Source organism: Arachis hypogaea, chromosome 8 (genome assembly GCF_003086295.3).
Source record: "Arachis hypogaea cultivar Tifrunner chromosome 8, arahy.Tifrunner.gnm2.J5K5, whole genome shotgun sequence".
Lineage (NCBI taxonomy): Eukaryota > Viridiplantae > Streptophyta > Magnoliopsida > Fabales > Fabaceae > Arachis > Arachis hypogaea.
Window position 1 is genome coordinate 44939014 of NC_092043.1, and position 21954 is coordinate 44960967.

The 21954-nt window shown below is 33.4% G+C and overlaps 3 protein-coding genes across 4 annotated transcripts; 1 reads left to right on the forward strand and 2 right to left on the reverse strand.

Moving 5' to 3' along the window:
• The first annotated feature begins 418 nt into the window (after positions 1-418).
• On the forward strand, positions 419-2484 carry LOC112707718 (ras-related protein RGP1). The gene is made up of 3 exons (XM_025759625.3): positions 419-848; positions 1497-1983; positions 2118-2484. The coding sequence occupies exons 1-2, from the start codon at positions 622-624 to the stop codon at positions 1954-1956; spliced, it is 687 nt and encodes a 228-aa protein (XP_025615410.1). The 5' UTR covers positions 419-621; the 3' UTR covers positions 1957-1983; positions 2118-2484.
• Positions 2485-2555: 71 nt separating this feature from the next.
• LOC112707717 (pathogenesis-related thaumatin-like protein 3.5) lies at positions 2556-3820 on the reverse strand. Its single transcript, XM_025759624.3, has 2 exons — positions 3505-3820; positions 2556-3400 (listed from the first exon to the last, which is right to left on the reverse strand). The coding sequence occupies exons 1-2, from the start codon at positions 3716-3718 to the stop codon at positions 2736-2738; spliced, it is 879 nt and encodes a 292-aa protein (XP_025615409.1). The 5' UTR covers positions 3719-3820; the 3' UTR covers positions 2556-2735.
• A 1939-nt stretch (positions 3821-5759) lies between these two features.
• On the reverse strand, positions 5760-21431 carry LOC112707719 (clustered mitochondria protein). 2 transcript variants are annotated; one of them, XM_025759629.3, is made up of 28 exons: positions 21253-21431; positions 20861-21156; positions 20653-20714; positions 19934-20123; positions 19695-19835; positions 19415-19571; positions 19138-19331; positions 18947-19048; positions 17673-17808; positions 17378-17506; positions 16417-16789; positions 15895-15999; positions 15547-15665; positions 15013-15121; positions 14833-14931; positions 13740-13874; positions 13423-13593; positions 12906-12992; positions 12393-12527; positions 12031-12177; positions 11355-11423; positions 10446-10604; positions 9799-9855; positions 9678-9718; positions 9315-9434; positions 8794-9103; positions 8611-8718; positions 5760-6561 (listed from the first exon to the last, which is right to left on the reverse strand). In XM_025759629.3, the coding sequence occupies exons 2-28, from the start codon at positions 21147-21149 to the stop codon at positions 6097-6099; spliced, it is 4209 nt and encodes a 1402-aa protein (XP_025615414.1). In that variant the 5' UTR covers positions 21150-21156; positions 21253-21431; the 3' UTR covers positions 5760-6096. The 2 variants fall into 2 exon arrangements, with proteins under 2 accessions (XP_025615414.1, XP_025615413.1); XM_025759628.3 differs by having other exon boundaries at positions 19415-19577; positions 21253-21419.
• Positions 21432-21954: the final 523 nt, after the last annotated feature.

The following is a 21954-nucleotide window of genomic DNA, read 5'->3' on the forward strand; positions in this document are numbered from 1 at the left end:
GTAAAAATTAATTAAATTTGGTTATAAAAATAACTTATTTATCTAGTATTTTTTTAAAATTAAATATCAAATTTAATATATTAAAATAAGTTAAAACAATTAAAACAAAATTAAAATTTAAAACACCTAAATTTTCTAGGATCAAAACGAGAAAAATATAATTATAAAGACCAAATTAAAGAGAAAAAATTTATTTCTTTTAAAAGAATCTAATTTTAATTTTAATGTACCGATAGTTAAAATATTTTGCATAATAGTTTTTTTAAATGGCTATTAATACCATCAATATCAGGAATAATTATTTTGATTGATGCCGATATTATATAATTAGATATACGCATAAAATTGATTTGTAATAATTATGTATCAAAATTAAATTCAGCTTATGTAAGTCATAAAAAATTGAAAATGAAAAAGCAACGCTTTCCGTGGCAGTAACCGTTGTGAGAAAAAGAAAACACGGAAGCGTGATGAAGACAGACAGTGTGATATTCCACTTCCCATTCCTTCCCTCCGTTTCCTTCTGAAAATGCGTATCCAACTACCGCCTTATAAAACACACTCTCTCTCTCTCTCTCTCTGGCTTCCAACGTGTTCTTTGCTTTGTTTTCGAAAGGCGCCATGGCTCACTGGCAAGGTGAATTGGAAGAGGGAATCGATTACATGTTCAAGATTGTGATGATTGGCGACTCTGGTGTTGGCAAGTCTCAGCTCTTGAATCGCTTTGTCAAGAACGAATTCAACTTGAAATCCAAGGCCACGATCGGGGTTGAGTTTCTCACCAAGACGGTTCTCATGGATCACAAAGTTGTCAAGGCACAGATTTGGGACACTGCTGGTCAAGAAAGGTCCATTTTTTCTCTTTGATTTGTTCATTTCTTTGCTTATTAGGGTTTTATTCTATGAGCTTTTTTGTGATGAGCTAAAATGATCGTATTTAGATGGATAGAACTATGAATATAGCTGAATTCTGTGCAAGATCTGATCTTCTTTTGAGATAAGAAGACCATCCCTGTAATTTTAACAAGATTGATTAGTGTGAGACTCATTTTCCTGCTCAATTTTGTTTACATTTTGCATCTTAGAACATAGCTCATTTTAATATAATCAAATCGCAAGACCCTTGTGAATGATGGTCATGGAACATAATGTTCATCAAAGTTCTTAGAATATGTTTCTGGATTCTTGTTTATCGCCTTACACTGCAACTAAATTTTGGCGAGCGTGTTATGAATTTAACTTGTTTACCAATATCCACATTAATTAATAATGCTGACTTCAGTTTGTTACTTATGTACTTGAATGTTTGCTGATATTCTTCCTAAGAATGTCCTTGAAATTCTAGTCAATTCATTTTCTTACAACAATATTGACATTTACTTGGACTTTGTTCCTGAGTTATGAGAGAGACCAATAGTGTTAATTCATGTACCTTAATGAGAAAATGCTCAGTTGTTCTCTTTTTCCCCTTCTTGTGATGTTGGCATTCATGACAGATACCAAGCAATTACAACTGCATACTATAGAGGTGCAACTGGCGCGTTACTAGCATATGACATAACCAACCACCAAAGCTTTGACCATATTGAAAAGTGGTTGGAGGAGCTGAGGATGCATACAGATAAGAATATAATTGTCATGCTTGTCGGCAACAAGTCTGACCTTAGTTCTGCTCGAGCAGTGCCGGTTGAGGCAGCCAAAGACCTTGCTGAGAAGGAGAATCTCTTCTTCATTGAAGCATCGGCACTTGAATCCAAAAATGTGGAGTCAGCATTCCTCGGTCTCCTCTCCCAAGTATATAGAACTGTGAGTAAGAAGCACATCATTTTGGATGGAACTGAACTGAATTGGGATAAAGTAAACCTTGAACTTGGAGGAACAAAGATTAAGATCCCATTACAAGAGCCTGAATGCCAAAAGGCTAAAAGGATATTCAATTGTTGCAGCATATTTTGAATTCTTTTTTTTCACCCTAATCTTCTGGTAAGTACTATCCTCCTCATTTCAAGCGCGTGCTAGTGTGGATTCTACATATAGTCTTTCTACCTCTAGTATAAAACGTGTCATCATCATAGCTATATATTAGAAGATTAATTTATAGCTTGTGTATTCACTAGGCAAATCATCTTTCCTCCAACTAACAAGAATTCGGGAGAGACGGTTGCAAAGGTGAAGCAGCTAACGAGTTTGTGGGGATTTGGACAAGGTGACCTCATTAATATTAAATTTGAAAAAGGTTTATGTTCTTCTGTAAGGATTAATGGGGTTTGCATATTGATGCATTTGATGGAACTATTGTTCATACATTGGTTTTGATTTGATGGATCTCCTAGGCTTCTTTTTCTTTTTTTTTTTTTTTTTGACTATCTGCATCTCATTTCGCAGATTTTTGTTCCATTATTTCCATCATAACCTTATATTTGCTATTCATTTGTTGTAATTAATTCCTTATTTTCTTAATTCATAATGAGTTTATTCATAATATATTCCTGTCTTCATGTATAGTATCACATTTCCGTAGAAAGTATACTCTTAAAGTGCAATCCAAAATGAACTTTGTGTAAGATCAAATCAAGGTTCCTCAAATCAATTTATATAGCTTGTATATAAAAGAAACTACAAAATCTAGAAAAGAAGTTATACAAAATCCAAATGTAAACCCCCCCCCCTTTTCTCCAAAAAAACAAAAACAAAAAAAACTGAAAAAGATAATGTCTATTTTACCCCTCCCCTCCTTAACAAAACCTAATTAAATAGTCAGCTCCTTGGCAAGTGAAAGTGCTGGTTGAATCATCAAAGGCATAGCTATAAGCCTGAGGACAAGAAGCCTTGAACACCTTTGAATAGTTTGTTGGTTGGCACTTATTTGGGCTATTAAAGTCTCCAGTGCAACAATATTGTGGCTTGTTGAATGCCATACATGCACTCTTACAACCAACAATTTTCCCATTTCTTCTCAACTCCAATCCACTTGGGCAGTTTCTGTTCAAATCCGAACGGCAAGTGACTGCCTTGCACTGACCGGATCCCCCGGAGGGGAAGATTGACACTGGCATGTTGTAACCATCGACAAGGCTAACGTCATAAAAGTCCCCCTCTGGGCTGTCTAGGGTAAACTCTGCTAGCGAAGCTGGTGGCACTCCCCCAGCACCATCACACTTGAGCTTGCCTCCACAATCACCGGTGACGCACAATCCACTACCAGAGCTATCAAAAGAGCATCCTCGTCGACCCCAGAACCGGCCAGACCATGCTTTTGGTGCAGTGATGTTTACAGCTTGACCAGATCTTAGTTGAACCCCCCCATCCATGAGTTGTGGCTTTCCTGATGCTGTTAGGATCCCAGGCCAAATTGTGTTCCTGCATCTGTTTTGCAATGTAAAAACCGTTGCGTCCACTCCTGAGAAATAAAAGGGTAAATAAAAATGAGGTAGATTGTCACCAAAGCGGTAATAAACCTAGGAAAAGTAAGTTGTGTAACAACTGATATGTAATTATCATTACCTAATGAGAAGGATACCATGAGAAGAAAGAAGAGGTCTTTCAATGCCATTTGAGATGCCTTTTTGTTGTTTCTAATTTGTTGCAATTTTATACTTTTATACTTCACGACTTGCATGAACCAGTAGGCAATACTTATAAGCAAAGGTAAATGAGGAGGTTCAACAAACACAATCTTTACAATGAGAGAGATAGGGCCAAGTTTTCTTGACGACATGACAACTGTCAAGCTTGGCAATTGAAAGAATCAACATGTTACCAGCACTTTTTTAATTCAGATTCTACATTGTCCGAAATTTTCTTAACTGAAATTAAAGAAAAGGAGACCAAGTCATTCAGCTGGGAACTAAAAGAGAATCTATACAAGTTCACCCAACTAATTATGAACCCTTGACTACATGCATGTCATATATTTTTGGGCTATTTTGTCTTGAATAATAACGTTAATCTTTCTGTTGCCAAAACTCTACAGGTAGGAAGAGGTAGGTTATATATATATGGATGATTAATATGGGCCTATATTAAGAAAATGATAAATTTTTCTTGTACATCCTCCTAATAATTTTCTTAGTTACCACTAAATATAGGAAATATTTACTAATATTTCTAATATGATGTATTCTAGTATCATTTACTCGTTGTTGAGTATTAGGAATATGGCATAGAAGACGTATAATTACTACTCTTTTGGTGATTTTTTAGTTCTAAGTTTTTTTAGTTCTAATCTTCAAAGATGAAAATGAATAATGGGAGATCTTCATTGTGAATCGTTAGATGATTCAGTCAAATATGTCAAATCATTTAAAGATTCGTAATGTTATCTTTATGTAAAAGTACTATTATGGGAGTATCTACCGTGAATATTAATTGTACCAACATAGAATTAGTAAAGTCTATAAATTATTTTGATCTCTTGATTAATTAGATTCGAATGCCAAAAATGAAAATTCTTACTGCTAGAGGATTTGTATACCTTTCATGAGATTTCTATCAATTCAAGTCAGATTAGTCAAGTTTATGCTAATAAGATTAGAATGTAGTGGTTAGATACTAGCCAGAAATATAAATAATTGAACATTTTTTTTCTTTTTAAAGGGGAAAACAAATTGGTGAATCATCTCAATTGCTGAGTTGCCATACAGGCATACGGATACAGGTATGCGTTAGGTATGTTTGGATACATATTTAATAAAAAAAACTGTTTTACAAAATATATATATATATATATATTTTGAATATGTGTTGGATACAATTAGATTTTTTTTTTTCCAAATTAATTCAAAATAAACAGCTAACCAAGTAAGGGAGCACTTTTTCAAAAGGTAGAAACTCACGACAAAATCATTAAAATTGTTTTCTTGTAAATATTTTATACATTTCATACATATTTAATATTTTTTAACAAAATAATAAAATGTTAAAATATTAAACCTTTTATAATAAAAAATGATCAAATATTTGTACTTTATTATTTAGATTATATATTCCTTTTCTCATATCTTCTCATTTACTGTAATCGTTACTTAAGATTTTAGAATTTTAACACTTTTTATTTTTTTTGTGAATTACATATGTAAAATAAACTGGTTATAATATTACACAAATGTCTTAAATGAAATTTTGTTATCGTTTTGCCCTTTTTCAAATCTATGTAAATCATTGCAACTGATAACAAATTAGGATTTTCAACTAAATCATAACAGGCTGTCATGATTTAGTTTGGAACATGCAAGTGTATAAATCGTAAGAAACTATCACAATTTAGCATGTGAAAAGGAAATTATAATGGATAATACAAAGTGAATATATACATAGATAGAATAAAGAATGTTGGCATATTTAATCGTAAAATTATGGAAAAGTCTAGAGAGACAACTACAACATAAACCAACTCAAGTCAATTTGTATTTTCATTTGCAGGTGTTAGAAGAGGGTGCTCAGAAACAGCGCTGTGGAAAATTGATGAGGATGAAAAAGGTTGATATTCATCCTGAATCTGGAATGTCATTGAGCATGCTTAACCGCCTTATTTATGTTTCTGTGATACATTATATCCCCTTTGACTAATAATTTCAATATAAATAATATCTTGATTGATCAATCATGATTCAAAACTTAGTATAGGTTCCAACATTCTTAAGATTAAGTATTGTCCAAAGCCTACATTCCGTAAATTCATAATACAGCTAAATTAGATGTTATTTTAGAATGGTTATAACATACTAAACAAATTCCTTATCATAATGACAAATGAATCATAAAGAATTTATGTAGAAAGAATTTATCAACCACTATTGATCACAGTATAACAGTGTCATACAATATCAGCGGCACAATCTTCAATTTGTAATATGCAATGAATGAGCCACAATTCAACTGGCAGCTAAATTTGTTAACAGAAAATATGTTGATATGCAAATTATAGTCCTATCCTCAAATCCAAATTTTATTGTGGTAGAAAATTCTATTATGCTTATGTATCTCAACCACCTACATCCAACAATAGATGTTTTCAACGGCTATGACCCTAAAAAAAAAGGAAAATTCAAAAACGTAGCTATTGCCAACTAATCAAAGCTTAGTTTATCAAAAAATTCAAGCCTCAACCTTTGGTTTTGGTTTTGATTTCTGTTTCTTTGCATCCAACGATGCCAACCCTTTCCCGAGTCCAGCCGGAGCTTGTTCTTGTTCTTGCGGCACTGATTGGTCTTTTGTAGCATCTGCTGGATCACTTGAACGAACGCCATTCTTCTTTACTCCATTGACATCCCCATTGCCCAAAACATCCGGAGCCACGCCAGAATTTATGATGTTGAAAAGCGGTGTGAGCGTAGGAGGATGTGATTGTACTTGTACTTGAGGGCGCACCACCAGGCCCCTGGCTGCTGCCTTCTTCCGAGCTATGGCAGCTGCACGTGCAGCCCTTTGATCGACTCCCCTTCCCCTGGGGAGGGTCTCAGCAATCATTGCGGCATTGACAGATTTGTTTGTGGGTGCACCTGAACTTCCAGATCCCCCATCTGTAACTGCTTGGAATGCTTGTACAAACTCAGGACGTGCCTGTCATTTCAGTGGAAGTTAAAAGAATCAGAGATAAAGGTGCAGAACAAAGATATACTTAAGATGATCTAAGAATAAAGTGAAAACAACTGTATCAAAGTTGAAAACTGATAGCTACAGTAATGAATATTGATATCAAAGAACATCATTCTCACTTTACTGGCATTAAATATTCAGTATTAACTAATAGCTATTGCCCACAAACACAACATCTATTATAATATATAAAACAGAAATTGAAGTAGTGTTTAACAAGCTAATGCCACCTAAATTTTAAATTTTCTATGAATTTGTCTGTCAACATAGAGCAAACAACCTATCTATATAATCATATTTAGAATATCATAGTAAATAGCATCTATGTAACCAAGCTATCATGAATTTATAATTTCTCATGTTAAATTCTTCAATTATATAAAAAAAATTATATTATAGATATTAGTTTATATCAATGGTCTAAATTCTAATATTGTATGTCCTACTTGTTGAGTAAACTATATTTTATAAAATTATAAAAATTATTTAAAAGAAATCAACGTAATATTAAAATAAGCTAATGACACCTAAGTTTTATGTAACCAACATATCAATTTCATAATTTCTCACGTTAAATTCTTCAATTATATAAAAAGATTATATCATAGATGTTAGTTCAAATCAAGGGTCAATTCTAATATCAAGGGTCAAATTCTAATATTTCATGTCCTATTTGTTGAGTAAACTTTATTTTATAAATTAAAAAAAATTATATAAAAGAAGAGATTAAAGTAGCACTACAATAAGCTAATGATACCCAAGTATTTTAAGTTCATAAGCTAATGATACCTAAGTATTTTAAGTTCTATATAAAATTATCACGTTAACACTAAATTTAACTTTTAACAACATAGAGAAATTATCATAAGCTTATAATAATGGTAATAAAATTTGAAAGACAAATCTATGAATGAGTGTGATGACTGAAAACACTTTGTAAAAATTGAAAATTTTGTGTATATTCATAAATGAATAGGATTGTATGTCTTATTTGAGTGTTATACATATATAATTTCTATCCTATACTAAAAATGTCATAAAATGAAAAAAGTAAATACATATATTTGTGAATCAATTCTAAGCCAATACTTAGAAAAAGAAAATAAAGGTCAAACATGTTATGTTATAGGTTTATACAAAATATGTAAGAATGTTTATATATAATACAGTATTTACCATATGTTTTAAAATTAGATTAAATAATTCTATCCGAAAATATTTTGTTAAATAACTTTAAATTATTTTATTTTTTAACATCAAAGAATATTCTCATTTTATATTCTTGTATTTTTTGGCGCAACGCACGGGTTTAAATCTAGTGATAAATAAAATGACAAATCAACAAAAGAAAAGGAGCAACTCTCAAGAGAACATCAAGAGCCTTTCTGGAGGATGCGAGATTCAAAGCTTGATCGTTTTGCTTTTGAGGCATTCACCTGACAAAATAAGGTGTGGAAGTACATGGAGTAAAAGTTTCTGTTGCTACCAAGTGCTGAAAAGGAACATAAGGAGATGGAACATGGATACAGAACTTTTCATATTTTCAAAGTGAACTATAGAGTATTGACCCCTCCACGGGGAAACACAAAGAAACTTCACTATGATCAATGAAAATTATAATAGTTGGTCAATGATCAAATCACTCACAAAAAGTCCTCCCTATTGCAAAGATTTACCATGCAAGAATTTATGAATGTTGGCAAAGGGCAGCTCCATGCAAGTGTCAACAACGGATTCCATAGCTTGAACTCATGACCTCAAGACTCCATGGATAGTTGTATAAAACTTACACACAACTAAATTGCCAAGTAATATTTCACCTTACTTGAATGCAAAAATTGTACCCAAAAAGAAAGAAAAATAAAATAAGAGAGCCGAAAATTTTGGAGAACTGAAATTTTCTGAACCTTTCTCGGGAATAAATAGAGACTCAATCCCATTTAACCAAGGGAAAAGTAAATACTAGTAGTGAAATGTGTAATTTCATTCAACCAAGGGAAAAATATACAGTACCTGTAACTCACGAATCTTAAATGTATTTATCCAGTTTAGAGACTCCTGTGTTTTCGGATCATCTTCGCCAAGTTGTTTGACAAGTATCTCAAATGTTTTCTTCTCATGCTGTCAAACCAAATGCAACATAGGCTCATGACCTAGTAATAGTAGAGAGTAGAAAACAACTCACGCCTTACATACCTGCAGAGAGAGCTTGAATGCACCCATAGAGTTGAATATAATAGCAAGAGCATGATAACAAACAGCAGTTTGAATATGTTTCTCGCCAAGAAGCCGTTCATTCTTCTTTAAAGCTTCTTGTAGATAACGAAGAGATATGTTCATCTTTTTCAATTCCTGATACATCATTGCTACGTTTACGAAAGTTGCGGCAACATCAGGATGATCAGAGCCTGATGATAAACTTAACAGGAGCAAAGCACGAGTCATGTAGGGAAGGGCAAATTCAGTTTTTTCCCATCCATGATAGAAGAGTGCCATATTAGCATAACTGCAATGAACAAAATTTCAATCGGGGTTCTAGAGCATAATGTTTCATAACAAACACCAATTTTTCTGCAACACTATCACAATAATTTTTTTTCAGCCACAACATCCGATTTTGCTTGGTAAACAAAAAATTCACACGGTAGAGGAATGCATATACAGAACCCCAAAATCATTATGGAAATGAAGCAAGCAGAATAAAAAAAATAAAGTACCTGTGAGCTGTGTCAGGATGATCTAGACCAAGACAAGTCTCATTGATAATCAACTCTCTTTGCTGTTGTGCAACAGCCACATCTATCTCTGCAGCATGATACGTAATCATTGCAAGATACCTGAAATTTAATAATTCATAATTAGCTCAAATATTTCAGGACCATATTCAAATATCACATGGCTCAAAAGAATGCTTGTTATAATTTTTCAAATTGTAAGCATAGCAACTGCAAATCAAATATCACAACAATTTCAGATCCATTACCAAAATTTTAATGGCAATGCAAGCTAATTATGATTAGACAAAGACAAGAGGATAAAATTTAAGGATCATGCTAAAATGATAGAAACAACTGACATACCGACAGCACGTAGCAACCTCACGATGCATTGGACCTGTAACCTGCAGCACAATGTACAAGAATTATTATTTTATGCACAACGGCCATTCAAATACAGATACAGAAATACAGGATTTCGTACCTGTTGAAGAATTTGGAATGCCTCATTAAATAGATTGTAAGCTTCATTGAGTAATCCCTGGATCAAAAAAGTAATTACTTAAGTTATTAAATTTGTTGTCAGAAAATAAATCATGCATCCAACTCCACAATCCACAAAATTGACTTTTACGCTGAGAAACACAGTTGTTCAAACACTGTACAATTCCCCAGTTTACACACAAAATAAGAATTACCATTGCATTACCAGTGATGAGTACAAGTATGAGAATGCTATATTAAGGTGCATAGTTACTTATTAACCAACTCAGAAATTGAAAAAATAAATGACATTGACAAATCTAAACACTACTACTAGTATGAAAAAAATAAAATAAAAACCTTTCCCATGTAGGTTCATGTATATGGATTAAAGAATACCATTGTGTTAAATACTCAGAAGTGGACTGGCGGAAGACTAAGGAACACTATAAATAAAATTAATAAGGAGAAATAGGATTTAAGTAGCTTGTGTATAGATACGTTTGTGATTTAAAATTTCTGAAAAATATGAAGTCATTTTAAACAATTATTAAAAATTATGTTATGTTTTCATAAGTTCAACAAAACAGTCCCAGGAGTAAATAAATGTGATCATTCTACCAAAGAAAAAGGGATCACAGTAAATACAGCTGACATATGACTTTTTGCTGCATCCATAAGTTTCTTGGCATCTGAACAAACTGGAACTGAATGCCTGACAACTGGACAGAGATCCAAGATATCTGATGGTTGGAAGGGTGCTGTAGAATTAAGATCATATTTACGAGATGCAACAGTTATACCAACCTGAAAACCAAACATTGAAAATATTAACAGAATTAATATCAAAGTTATTCACAAAATTAAATCTTTTGTTTGTTAAGGAGTGCTGACATTGAAATGCATTAACTTAAGCTTAACAGGATTACTATTGTAGAGAATCATGGTTAATGGCAGAAGTAGATAACACTATTCAACAACGATGAACAGCAGAGGTAGTGGATGATGTCAAGATCCTATCAACAGCTATTAACAAGTATTATCCTAGCACAACATGAGAATAATTATTAATTATTATCAGTTTGCATACATCATTTGCAGACAGTGGGTTCAGGCTCGCAGTGCACACAGCACATAATAAAAAAAATATCTGCCCTATAATAAAGTTACAAAATTGATATTATTTTCATATCATACAGAGATAGTTTTACCATATCCTATTCTTATCCTTCTTTTCTTTAATATTTCATATAGACAAGGTTAAGATGAGAAATTTTTTTCCCCCAGAAAAGAGCTTACCAAGTAAGCAAAATCTAGACCAAAGAATATATTTTGAATAATCCACAATTCTTAGAAATAAAGAAGATGCCACACAAAGGTATCAACAACATACAACATACGGCAGCACGTGGAGCCGACACCAAGTATATGCAGGTTTAAGGTTTATCCGAAACATCAGAAACATGTAAAGACCAGTAAAAATAATTTGTACAACTAAGACTGTTCAAAAAATTATAAATAAATAATCAACATGAATTGACTGAGGCTTATACTTACCTTCCGACAAAGATTACGTATAACACAAATTTTCTTCACACGTGACCTTGAATCCTCGGGTAACTCAAACTGCAGCAAGTTGAATTTTCGTTCAGAGATATATAGCAAAGTATCAAAAGAGAAAAAATAGTTAGATTCAATGGTGAATTTATGGACCTAATGAGCAAAGCCCACACTGATTATAACCATAGCAACTCATCTCATTTGGCTAAGCACAATCAAAACATGATATGCAAATGCATTCACGCGTACTCTGACCAAACTGAAAACACCCAAAACCATCATGTCAACATCATCCCACTGAGCATTATTGAACTCATCGTAGGCATTAAGCATTAACGACAAAGATTACGTATAACAAAAATTTTCTTGACACGTGACCTTTAATCCTCGGGTAACTCAAACTGCAGCAAGTTGAATTTTAGTTCAGAGATATATAGCAAAGTATCAAGAGAGACATAGTTAGATTCAATGGTGAATTTATGGACCTAATGAGCAAAGCCCACACTGACTATAACCATAGCAACACATCTCATTTGGCTAAGTGCAACCAAAACATGAAATGCAAATGCATTCACGTGTACTCTGACCAAACTGAAAACACCCAAAATGATCATGTCAACATCATCCCACTGAGCATTATTGAACTCATCATAGGCATTAAGCAATAACATACCTTGTATTTGGTCATTGCAAATTCTTGGATGTCAGACCATAGAGATTCAGAGCTTATTTTCGTGTACAAAGGTTGACTCTTCCTTGAACCCCCCTTGCTTTTCCATCGTGCTCGTCCTCTAGAATTTTTTCCTGCTGATTGTTGCTCCTGTAAATAAACATGGATGAATGGCTCCTAAGGACCTCATAAGAGCATACATGACATGCTAATTAGCCAGAGCTTCATAGTTTATAGGGTTTGACAGAAATAAAAAGAGATAAGGAAAAAAAATAGTTTGCACTCAGATCAATTCAAGGTCAAGGGATCATAAGAAAAGAATGGGAAATAAATATTACAAGGAAAACAACCATATTTGGAAAAACCTTTTTTGGAGTTCTGGATTGTATGCCATTTGAATCTGGTTTCCCAGCAGGAGCTTGACAACTTCCAAATATGCAGTTCAACAAATGAGATAATGCAGGAGCAAGATCATGATCCTCTGTGTCTCTCAACACATCCTGAAAAGTGTAAATTGCGAAATTTGAGATCTATTACAAACCTGCTGGTTTAAGAGAAGTGATTTTGAAAAAGGATGTGCCCTCTATAATATTCATGTTTATACAACATTTTTAACCAGTAATGTAATGAAAGCCTCTAGTTAACTTGATATTTGGAAACAGAACAGAGTTTCAAGAATAAACAAATTAAACTCTCAAGCACTCACATACACATACGAATATTCATAAAATTGGCCAGCTCCAATGTACACTGATTCTTACAGAAAATAACAGGACTTAAAAATAAATAAATATTAAACAAACGACAAAGGAAAAATCATTTAAAAATTAAAAGAAGAGGCAAATAAATGTTAGAAGAGTAGAGGGCAATTCTAGCACCTTGATAATATGTTTGGATGATCTGACAACAATCTCGTTAGTGCAAAGATCCCACATATGAGGAAGATGTTTAGTCCCATCAGCCACCTTTTACACAATGATAAAAGGACAAGTTATGTAAAAATTATAAAAGGAAAAGTAAAAGGAATACAAGGAAAACCATGAAATAGATTGGAACATAAAATTCAGATGACAAACTCCCAGAGAAATCATTGCAGCAATATTAACCAAGCCAGGGTACATAGGGCTACTAGGATGGCTCTTAAAAATAATATATTTTTTCATGTGATAATTTCAGGTAGAAACAAATTAATGTTTAGATGCAGCATTTAATAAGACATTTCTCTTCATGAATTTTTTTTTTTTTTTTCGAAGTTATCAAGACAATCTTTCTTGAGAAGCTTAAAGTAATCTCGAGGAAAAAAAAAGGGCACAATTTATACTTTTTGGTAAAAGTATAAAAACTAAAAAGTACGTTTAATATATACACAGATTCAGACAAACTCAAAGTGCTTACTTTGCCAATATACCGAACATTAATTCCACGAGCATGAAGTGTTTCTGTTAATGACTGGCCATCCATAGGTGTAACTTCAAGCTGCCAAAGAACTTTTATAAATTTTGGAATCACCACATCAGTAAGATATTGACCAACTTTCCTCACATTGTCTTCATCAGCAGCAATTTCCTGGTGGTATGAACAAACATGGCAATATAAGAATATCACGAAAAGGATGCTTCAGCAGAGAGAGACACAAAGATATAGATACACATGGAGGAGGAATAAAACTATTGTTAGGCATAGTTATATGTAAATAAAGATTCAGAAGAAACCTCTGGGCTCCCAGCTAGTTTGAATTCAGTGAAAACATTAGGGTTAAAAACTATTTCATCACAATTATCATAGTCCCCAGCAGACGCAGATGAAACTTCTTCGGCATTCTCAGTTGCCTTCTCATTTGTTAACTCCTGCAAAGAGGAAGCAAAAGCACATAAGCACATAAGCACAAATTTAGAGTTGTAAAAGGGAAACATAATCTCTGAGAAAATATCCCATATTCCAAAAAGTCATAAACCGTTAAAAGTATAAAAACCATTCATGTGACTTTACTTAACAACTTGAGTTTGTGAGAGAGATAGTTAAAAACATGGTATTTGAACTTCTATGACCATGTGGTCAAGAGTTAGATCCTGGTTTGCTCCCTTTCTTCTAAATAAAGTTACACTTAATCACAAAGTAGGATAATCCTATACAATATTTCATGTATCAAACTCAGACTCTTGAGTCGGGGCTGTGTTGCCTCTACCCCTAACAGTATAAGCTTTGGGGTCAAAATGGTTCATGCCATAAACTAATAAATAGCGACACCATTTGACCTGATGCTTTTTTGAATACTCAAATACACACACAACAAATGATCATTCGACAAATGCAAACAAACATAGCCAATGGATCCAAGGGAAAAGGAACTGCTGAGATAGTCCTGTATTTTTCTTTGGAAACACAAGGAAAAGAAGCAACAAGTGCCCAAGCATTAATGGTAATATTAACAGCATCATATGTGCTAAATTACTTTTTTCCTTGAATGGTCTATGTAAACTATAAAGTATCTAAGAGTCTTTATCATGTATTCTAGCCCCACAGATTCTGGAAAGGAAGTGTATAAACACCATGCTGTAATGTGCACACATATGCATGCAACAAAGTATGATCACCATTAGATGAAGTTGAAAGTAGTAGCTTATTTTTCAAAATCAAGGTGGAAGGGAGACTCCTATATAAATAAATGTTACACATCATCTCATATGAACTAATAATTAAAAGTCCACATTATTCTAGAAGGAACAGGAGCAGAAAAGAATTCGCTTCAGAGAAAAGACATCTTAATCAAGTAAAAGGAAACTAATAATAGGCAAGCAATTTTACCTTATTGTCAGCATCAGCTTCATTTTGAAAATTAGTGGCCAAGTTATCTGCACCTTCAGAATTAGTCTCCTTGGATTTTGATTTCTCTGATGCTTGGGCCTATTCCAACAATAACAAAAACCATCAAAAACTGGAAAAAGAAAATCCTCAATGTTATAGACAACTGAGTATTGCAGTTACCTGGCAAAAGGCAGCAATTAATTCTGATCTCAATATACAAAATCGGGAACCAGGTCCAGTGTAGTTTGCATCTCGAGGAGTTACCCGCAACAAATCTAAGATATAGTGCCTGATTTGATTAAATAGAGAAGTAAACAATAATTAGGAAAAGATAAAATAAAATAAAATGTCAAGTTTGCACTACACTAAAGATTTATGTTGTAAATATATATTTTTGAAAAACATCCTATCTTATATATTCATTTAACATTCCTCAATCAAGAATAACAAAAGAGAAAACCAGAATGGAGTAACATAAATCAGAAGTGTCTAAATCACAACCTAAGTATATTAACTGCAACGATTATGTTGTTACTTAACTATTGTTGATGAACTTTCTACTGATTAGTACTCAATAACATTCTTCAACCATAAATAATATAACCAGAAATCATGCCTATCCTATGAACCAGTAGCAAATCAGCAGAGAATAGATCACCAACTACAGAGATAGAGAGTATTAAAAATAACAAACAAAACCAGAATAGAAACTACCTGTCATCACCGCCAACAATTCCCTTGCATTCAACTGGTGCAGCTAATTTGAAAGCATTTCCAGATCCATCAAGGACTGAGTGTTCTTTTAAATGAAGGCATTTGGCAGCCTCCGATACCTGAAAACAAGAAAAGAATAAAAAAGATCTTTTATGAAAATTTCATTTGATAGAGTAAAGAGTAGAAATGCCTAAAAGAATGTTTATTTAGAATTTATGGATACTTATATTTATTTATTTTACCTATGTAAGAAAGGTTTCACTGCAAATCAGTGTCAATTAAAGCCTAAAAGTCAAATAAAGTACACTCACTGAAAATAAATAAACTTTCAGCCTTTCTCTTCCTTACCTTGGAATGAAAATCTTCATTCCAGCAAATTTTCTTTCCATTGTCAATGGAGCCATACTTAAGAGACTCCGACTTGTCGCCTTGAAGAATGCCTGGTAATACACTCTGCAGCAAAATATGTAACTTGAATCACAACAGAGATTTAATGGTGAACGGGATTTATACATTAAAAAAGCAGTAAATTTAGTTTCATTTTCAATATGAATAAAGAAGTATAATATCCAGCAAGAGTCTCCATGGAAAGAATTCTACATTGAATAACAATGTGGGATCATTGATAGCAACCAACAAGACATATGTGGAAATACATTTGTATATTTATTTATATTTACATTATTTTTTTATTAAAGAAAAATATCAGCAATACAACACAAAATATGTTCACTCAAATTGATGAGACAACAAATTCAAATGTCCTAGCTTCCTCTACAAATAAATCGGCATCAGAAACTGAAACCATATATAATTCATTGCATTTTCTTGAAAGAAGAGAAACTTAAACTTCAGATTCACAACACACACCTGAGCAACCACTCTGTGACCCCTGTAGTCAATTATAGCCATAGCAAGATTGTAGAGTCCATCCACGTCAGCTTCCTGGTAAGCTATTGTGCCTTTCAAATCATTATTTGCTGAAGCATAAGTAGCCTGCTCACTCTCAGCCAACTGTGCCTCAGGAGAGATCTCTTGAGCAGCTTCCACCCCATTATTAAGATCTTCGGAACTTGAACCGTTGCTTTTTCCCCCATTGGGAACCTGAGAGTCTGAAACATTTTCAGAATCTTGCCGAATTTCTGTGCTCTGTATATTTGAATTGGAGTCTGTGGATTTCTTTGAGAGCTGCTCAAGGTCGGCATCAACAGCAAAACTAAAAAATATATTGTTGTGTACATACCTATTTCCAAACGTTTGTCAAAAGACACTGATTAGGCAAAACAACTTACCATGAACCTTTAACTTTGATGGAAGAAGAAAAAAAAAAGCACAGCTGATAATAAGAAATGACTGGTTACAACAATAACAATTTCTGTTCAAGTTGTAAACAAAAGAAAGGACTATTGCATTTTGTACCATATTTCTTTTAAGATATCTCAGAGCCATTTATGTCGGAAAATAGAGTAGATGTCCTTGATATATGTATTATGTTAGAATGTCAATGAATATCTCTTAGGACTAATTTTAATATTTAATATATATCATCATTTGATTACAATTTTCTTATTTGTTTAGAACTGAATTAGGGGTTTCTGTTTCCCTATTATTAGGATTAGTGACATGCCTCTTGTAAAACACATGACACAACAGAATCATGTCAGAATTTTTAGGGTCTTATATTTTTGTTTTTGTGCTCCAACCTAAACCCACAATCAATAAGGACCATTAATTTCAGAAGGGAAATCTATGAGAAAGGATAAAGAAATTGTAAAAAGTGAACAATATGTTAAACACATTTAATAGAATTAAGACAGTAGCTCCCACTAACATGTGAAAGCATTCCGGGTCACTTGGGTTTATTGGAGGAATGCATCCGTTGATCACTCCAATAGCACCATTAGTTGCTGCATCAACAAAGTCTGACGTCACCTTGTAACGTGCTCTATCCCTTATCATCCTGCAGTAATGCATAACTCACACAAGCAGCAAAGATAAACAAGTCATCACCAACAGAGAGAAAAAAAACACTAGAAAAATCATACTTATAAAAGACAATGGGTTATTGGGAGTAAAGATTTATAAAATTTAAAATTAAAATAAATAAAAAATAAAAAAGAGGCTACCTCTCCTGAAGAGTTGTATGAGGAAATTCTCGACAAGATTGCAGCTCCTCGTTCCAATCCCTTTGCATGCCCATTGGTTCACTTCCATATAAAAGGGTCAATGAATTCTCAGCCCTGGCCGGATCACGAGTGTGATCTGTCAACAAAAGAAACGCCATTACAAAAACATCAAGATAGCATTCTCATGTACACCTCTCATAGTACTAAACTGTAGCAATGTGCCGAGAAGTAATAAATAAATATAGTACACTAGAGAGAGAGAGAGCCATCAACCAAGGAAATTAAAATGAAATTACATGTCATTGATGGTTAACTTCACAGTCAAATAAGTGAGAATAATTATGAAATATTCCATCTAATAACTTAAACCAACCCAAGTTTCCTACTTGCCTTCCATCAACAACAAATGAATTTTAAATCATATTAAAGTTGGATATGTGTATCAAATATTACTCCAAAAAACTACCAGGATAGACTAAAATCTTCAAAATAGACTTCTGTTCAACAGTAGTGTCATGCATTAAATTAATAAAAAACAATAGTGACATATCTTCCTAGGCAAACTATTTCATGGAGCTTCCCATGAATAATTTGAGGAATGAGTGATGGAAAAATTGTAAATACATGAAATAAGCATGTTGGCAAAATCATGAACAATAAAACTTGTCCCGGGGAAAATTTTGAATTATTTGTGACACCTCTATGGAATAGTTTGCCATCTTCAATCCGTCTTCCTTAGCATCCTCCTAGTTTCCAAATGAGATAGATTTTGAAGTTTTTTACGTTCTCAAGATATTATATGCATTTGACTTTTTACCTTGTTTAGAAATTAGGAGGATGAATTAGAAGTGTATTTTTTGTGTTTTTATTTATTTATTTATTTATTTTTTTTGGGGTGGGGGGGGGGGGGTGTTCTGGAAAAGGATAAGGCATAATACCGTTTTTTTCCCCCTAGGGTTAGTGTTTGCCATATATTTGGTCTAACTCATGAACTTTGGAGGACTTCTCCTCTTGGTCATGTTGATAGATTGGAAAGCAATACTTTATAGATAGCTCTACTTTTGGTTGTTTTTTGCTATTGTACAGAGGATCTCTTATCCTCCTTATCCTTGTAATATTCTTCTATCAGTCTTAAATCTTAATGATATTCTTATTTTATCAAAAAGAACATGGAAAACCAGCCCAATTATCCCAACTAGAGAAGCAGACGTTACTATAACTGACATAAACAATTGAAGATATAACATTGATTAAACACTAGAATTTGAGCTCACCGGGAACTGGGTATAACCCAAGCCACGAATTAGGTGGCAGCAAGGACTGCAAATTTTCAAAGGGATGATATGCCCGTCTTCGATCCAAAATTTCACGGAAAGCTTCAAATTACAAGAAAGGGAACAAGTATTATTTATTAAGTCGCACATTTGATAAACTTGCATCAAAGGCCTTTCTTACAACTCATTACCTTTCTTGAACTTGGGGCTAATCTTTTGTAAGAGAGCAATAAGAGTTGTTGCTTCCCATGTAGCTTTACTTGGCTTCCAGTCAAAATTGTTTGCTGTGCTTGAGTTGACATAAAACACCCTTGTAGTTCCCGTTATACAAAATGCATTACCCTCCAATGTTACCACATCCAAATAAATCAAGTCTCCAACAAGCCTGAAAATCATAGAAGCCTAACTTAAAATGCCTACCTAAAACAAGGAGGTGAAATCCTATTAAGTGAAGAGATTTCGGGTTACCTTCTATAGCTTGGAGGAGGATTGAAGGATGAAAACACTATGCTCTCCACACACTTGACATCTTTCAATGGGGACGGTAGTAAATTACCCAATGAACCAGAAGGATCCTCCATAAAACCAAGCCCGTCAAGGTCTCGAACTTCAGTTTTTGAAGAGTCTGATACTTCAAGAAATGCAGAGGCGGACTTGTAACGATATATTTCAGAGATGAGGTAGAAAATAGTACAAAATATCAATTAGGACAGAAAAATCCAATGAAGACAATACAACTATCATATACCTCTGGAGTTTGCAGCTCTATTTTGTAATGTTTCATTCTGCTTTGCAATTACGGATGAGAATGAAGCACGGACATTAGAAAGAGAAAACACATCTCTAGTTCGGTGAACATGAGCCCTTATTGATCTATCATCATACATTGCTGCAAAAAGCATTTTTTCCACAATACAGCACCGTACTGTTAAACAAATGTCTAAATTAATTCATTGCTTCAAAAACCCTAAGTCCGTTGAAAGTTACCAGGAACCACTTCCAATGAGCAGCCACCAGTAGTAATATCAGCCACATCCGAAAGTTCATTGTAATCCTCCAGGTGATGAGAGGATCCATCTTTTGTGTGTAAGATCAGGTCATAACATGTGATGAAGCCCATCTCTGGAGAATCAAGAAGGAACTGCCTTACATCAATGATGCTGTCTCCCGGGTTCAACTACGGATCAATTAAACAAAAAATCAGAACATTCTTTTCAAGATAGGTAACAGAAAAATCATATGCAGCTAGCATGTGAAACCCCACAAGTTAATGGTATCAAACAAATAAACAGTTACCAACAGCAAAATCAAACATATGCATAATTAAACCTCTGGTTCAACTGTGAGCCATTTAAAGTTTAAACAACATCCTGGAACAGACTTTTCAAGATAGGTAATCAACAGTTCAACACATCATGCGGCTAACATGTAAACCCCACACTATAAATACATCAAATGGAATCAACCATTATAAATGCAGAATCAAACACATGCAAAATTAAACCTCTGGGCTCAACTGCGAAGCAAGTAAACAACACTCAGAACACTTCTTTCAACATAGATTATCAAAACATCATGTCGCTACAGTAACCTCAAAAAATAAATAGCAGCAAATCAAATCAACTATTACAAACGCAGCAAACATATCCATAATGAAGCATCTGAAACAACAACGTAAACAGAACCTCAATGAAAAATTAACTCACTTGTACTTCAAGCTTTTCCCCGGTTAGTGTTTTGACAGGGACGGCGTAAAGATTATCCTCACCTGCACAGAACACTTAAACTTCACAATTAAACCCTTAAGAATCCATTTTTTTAACTATTCACTTAAAAAAAACACAATTAATATCACGGCTTCTAAATTGAAAATGATGCATAGCAATAAAAAAATCAAGAAAAAAAAAGGTTGACCTTGCATTAGTTGTGCCTCTGAATTATGTGTTACTTCCTCCTTCACGTTCTGAGGATTAGAACTAAATGCAGATTCAGTTTCAGCCGCAATTGAATCAGGTTTTCCATTTTCATTTTCCGAGTTTGCTATTGCAGCATTATTATCCTTTGCAGGAACGTGCTTCAAGGAATTTGAAACGTCATCGGAAACAGTATTATTATTAACATTACCATTCGTAATACTACCGTTACTGTTATTATGATTACTGGTTCCTTTTCTGCTCCTTCCCTTGCTTGATTTTCCAGCCATATTTCTCCTGAGAAAAAAAGATAAAAACATCAATGTCGAAGAGATTAAAAAAAATAAAACAGTGCGTTGAGAGAAAGAGAGAGAGAGCGATGTGAGTGTTTACCAGAGCGAGCGAATGAATGAAAGAAATGTGAAATGTGAAATGTGAAAAATGAAAGGAAGAAGGGAAATAGTTGGTTTTTTAGAGAAGAAAAAGAAGCATGATTTATATAAAGAGGGAGAGCAGGGTTTTAGGAGAAGGGCGAGGTTTTTAGTTAGAAAAGAGGAAGGGTGACACTTTTTAGTTGTGAATAGTGCGGCCAACAAGGAGGTATCAATACTTTTCCATTTCCACTTCTTTTGTTGGTGGGCTCGCTTTGGGCTTCTCTGGATGCAATTCCATTTCATCATTGCTTATTCCAATGCTTTAAATTTTTTTCTATGAAAATAAAAAAATATTTTTTTTTTCTATACAGAGTAAACTACTAAAAATGTTACTAAATTGTTAAATTGTTCACGAACTAATTTTAAAACTTGTTAATGAGAAAATATTCTCAAGATACTTTTGAGAGACATTTTTGTGAAGATTTTTCTATTTTTTATTTTAAATCAAAATTTTTACTAATTTTTTATATGTCTATTGATAACTAATTTTTTATTTTCAACCAAACTATTTTGGCAGCCGATTCTCATGTAATTCGATCGAACGGCTAGTTCAGTCAGATTCTTAAAACTATGGTAGCAATATATAGAGTTTAAAATTAAATTAAAATTTTTATATTAAGATGGTATTTTTTCAAATACTTCTATATAAATAATATTAGTG

Coding starts and splice junctions, on each gene's coding strand:
- LOC112707718 (XM_025759625.3), top strand. CDS start 622: ATGGCTCACTGGCAAGGTGAATTGGAAGAGGGAATCGATTACATGTTC. Junction 849..1,496: donor GACACTGCTGGTCAAGAAAG/GTCCATTTTTTC, acceptor CATTCATGACAG/ATACCAAGCAATTACAACTG.
- LOC112707717 (XM_025759624.3), bottom strand. CDS start 3,718: ATGTCGTCAAGAAAACTTGGCCCTATCTCTCTCATTGTAAAGATTGTG. Junction 3,401..3,504: donor CATGGTATCCTTCTCATTAG/GTAATGATAATT, acceptor TTTATTTCTCAG/GAGTGGACGCAACGGTTTTT.
- LOC112707719 (XM_025759628.3), bottom strand. CDS start 21,149: ATGGCTGGAAAATCAAGCAAGGGAAGGAGCAGAAAAGGAACCAGTAAT. Junction 17,507..17,672: donor CATACAACTCTTCAGGAGAG/GTAGCCTCTTTT, acceptor GCATTACTGCAG/GATGATAAGGGATAGAGCAC. Junction 9,719..9,798: donor CATTCCAAATTCTTCAACAG/GTACGAAATCCT, acceptor ATTGTGCTGCAG/GTTACAGGTCCAATGCATCG.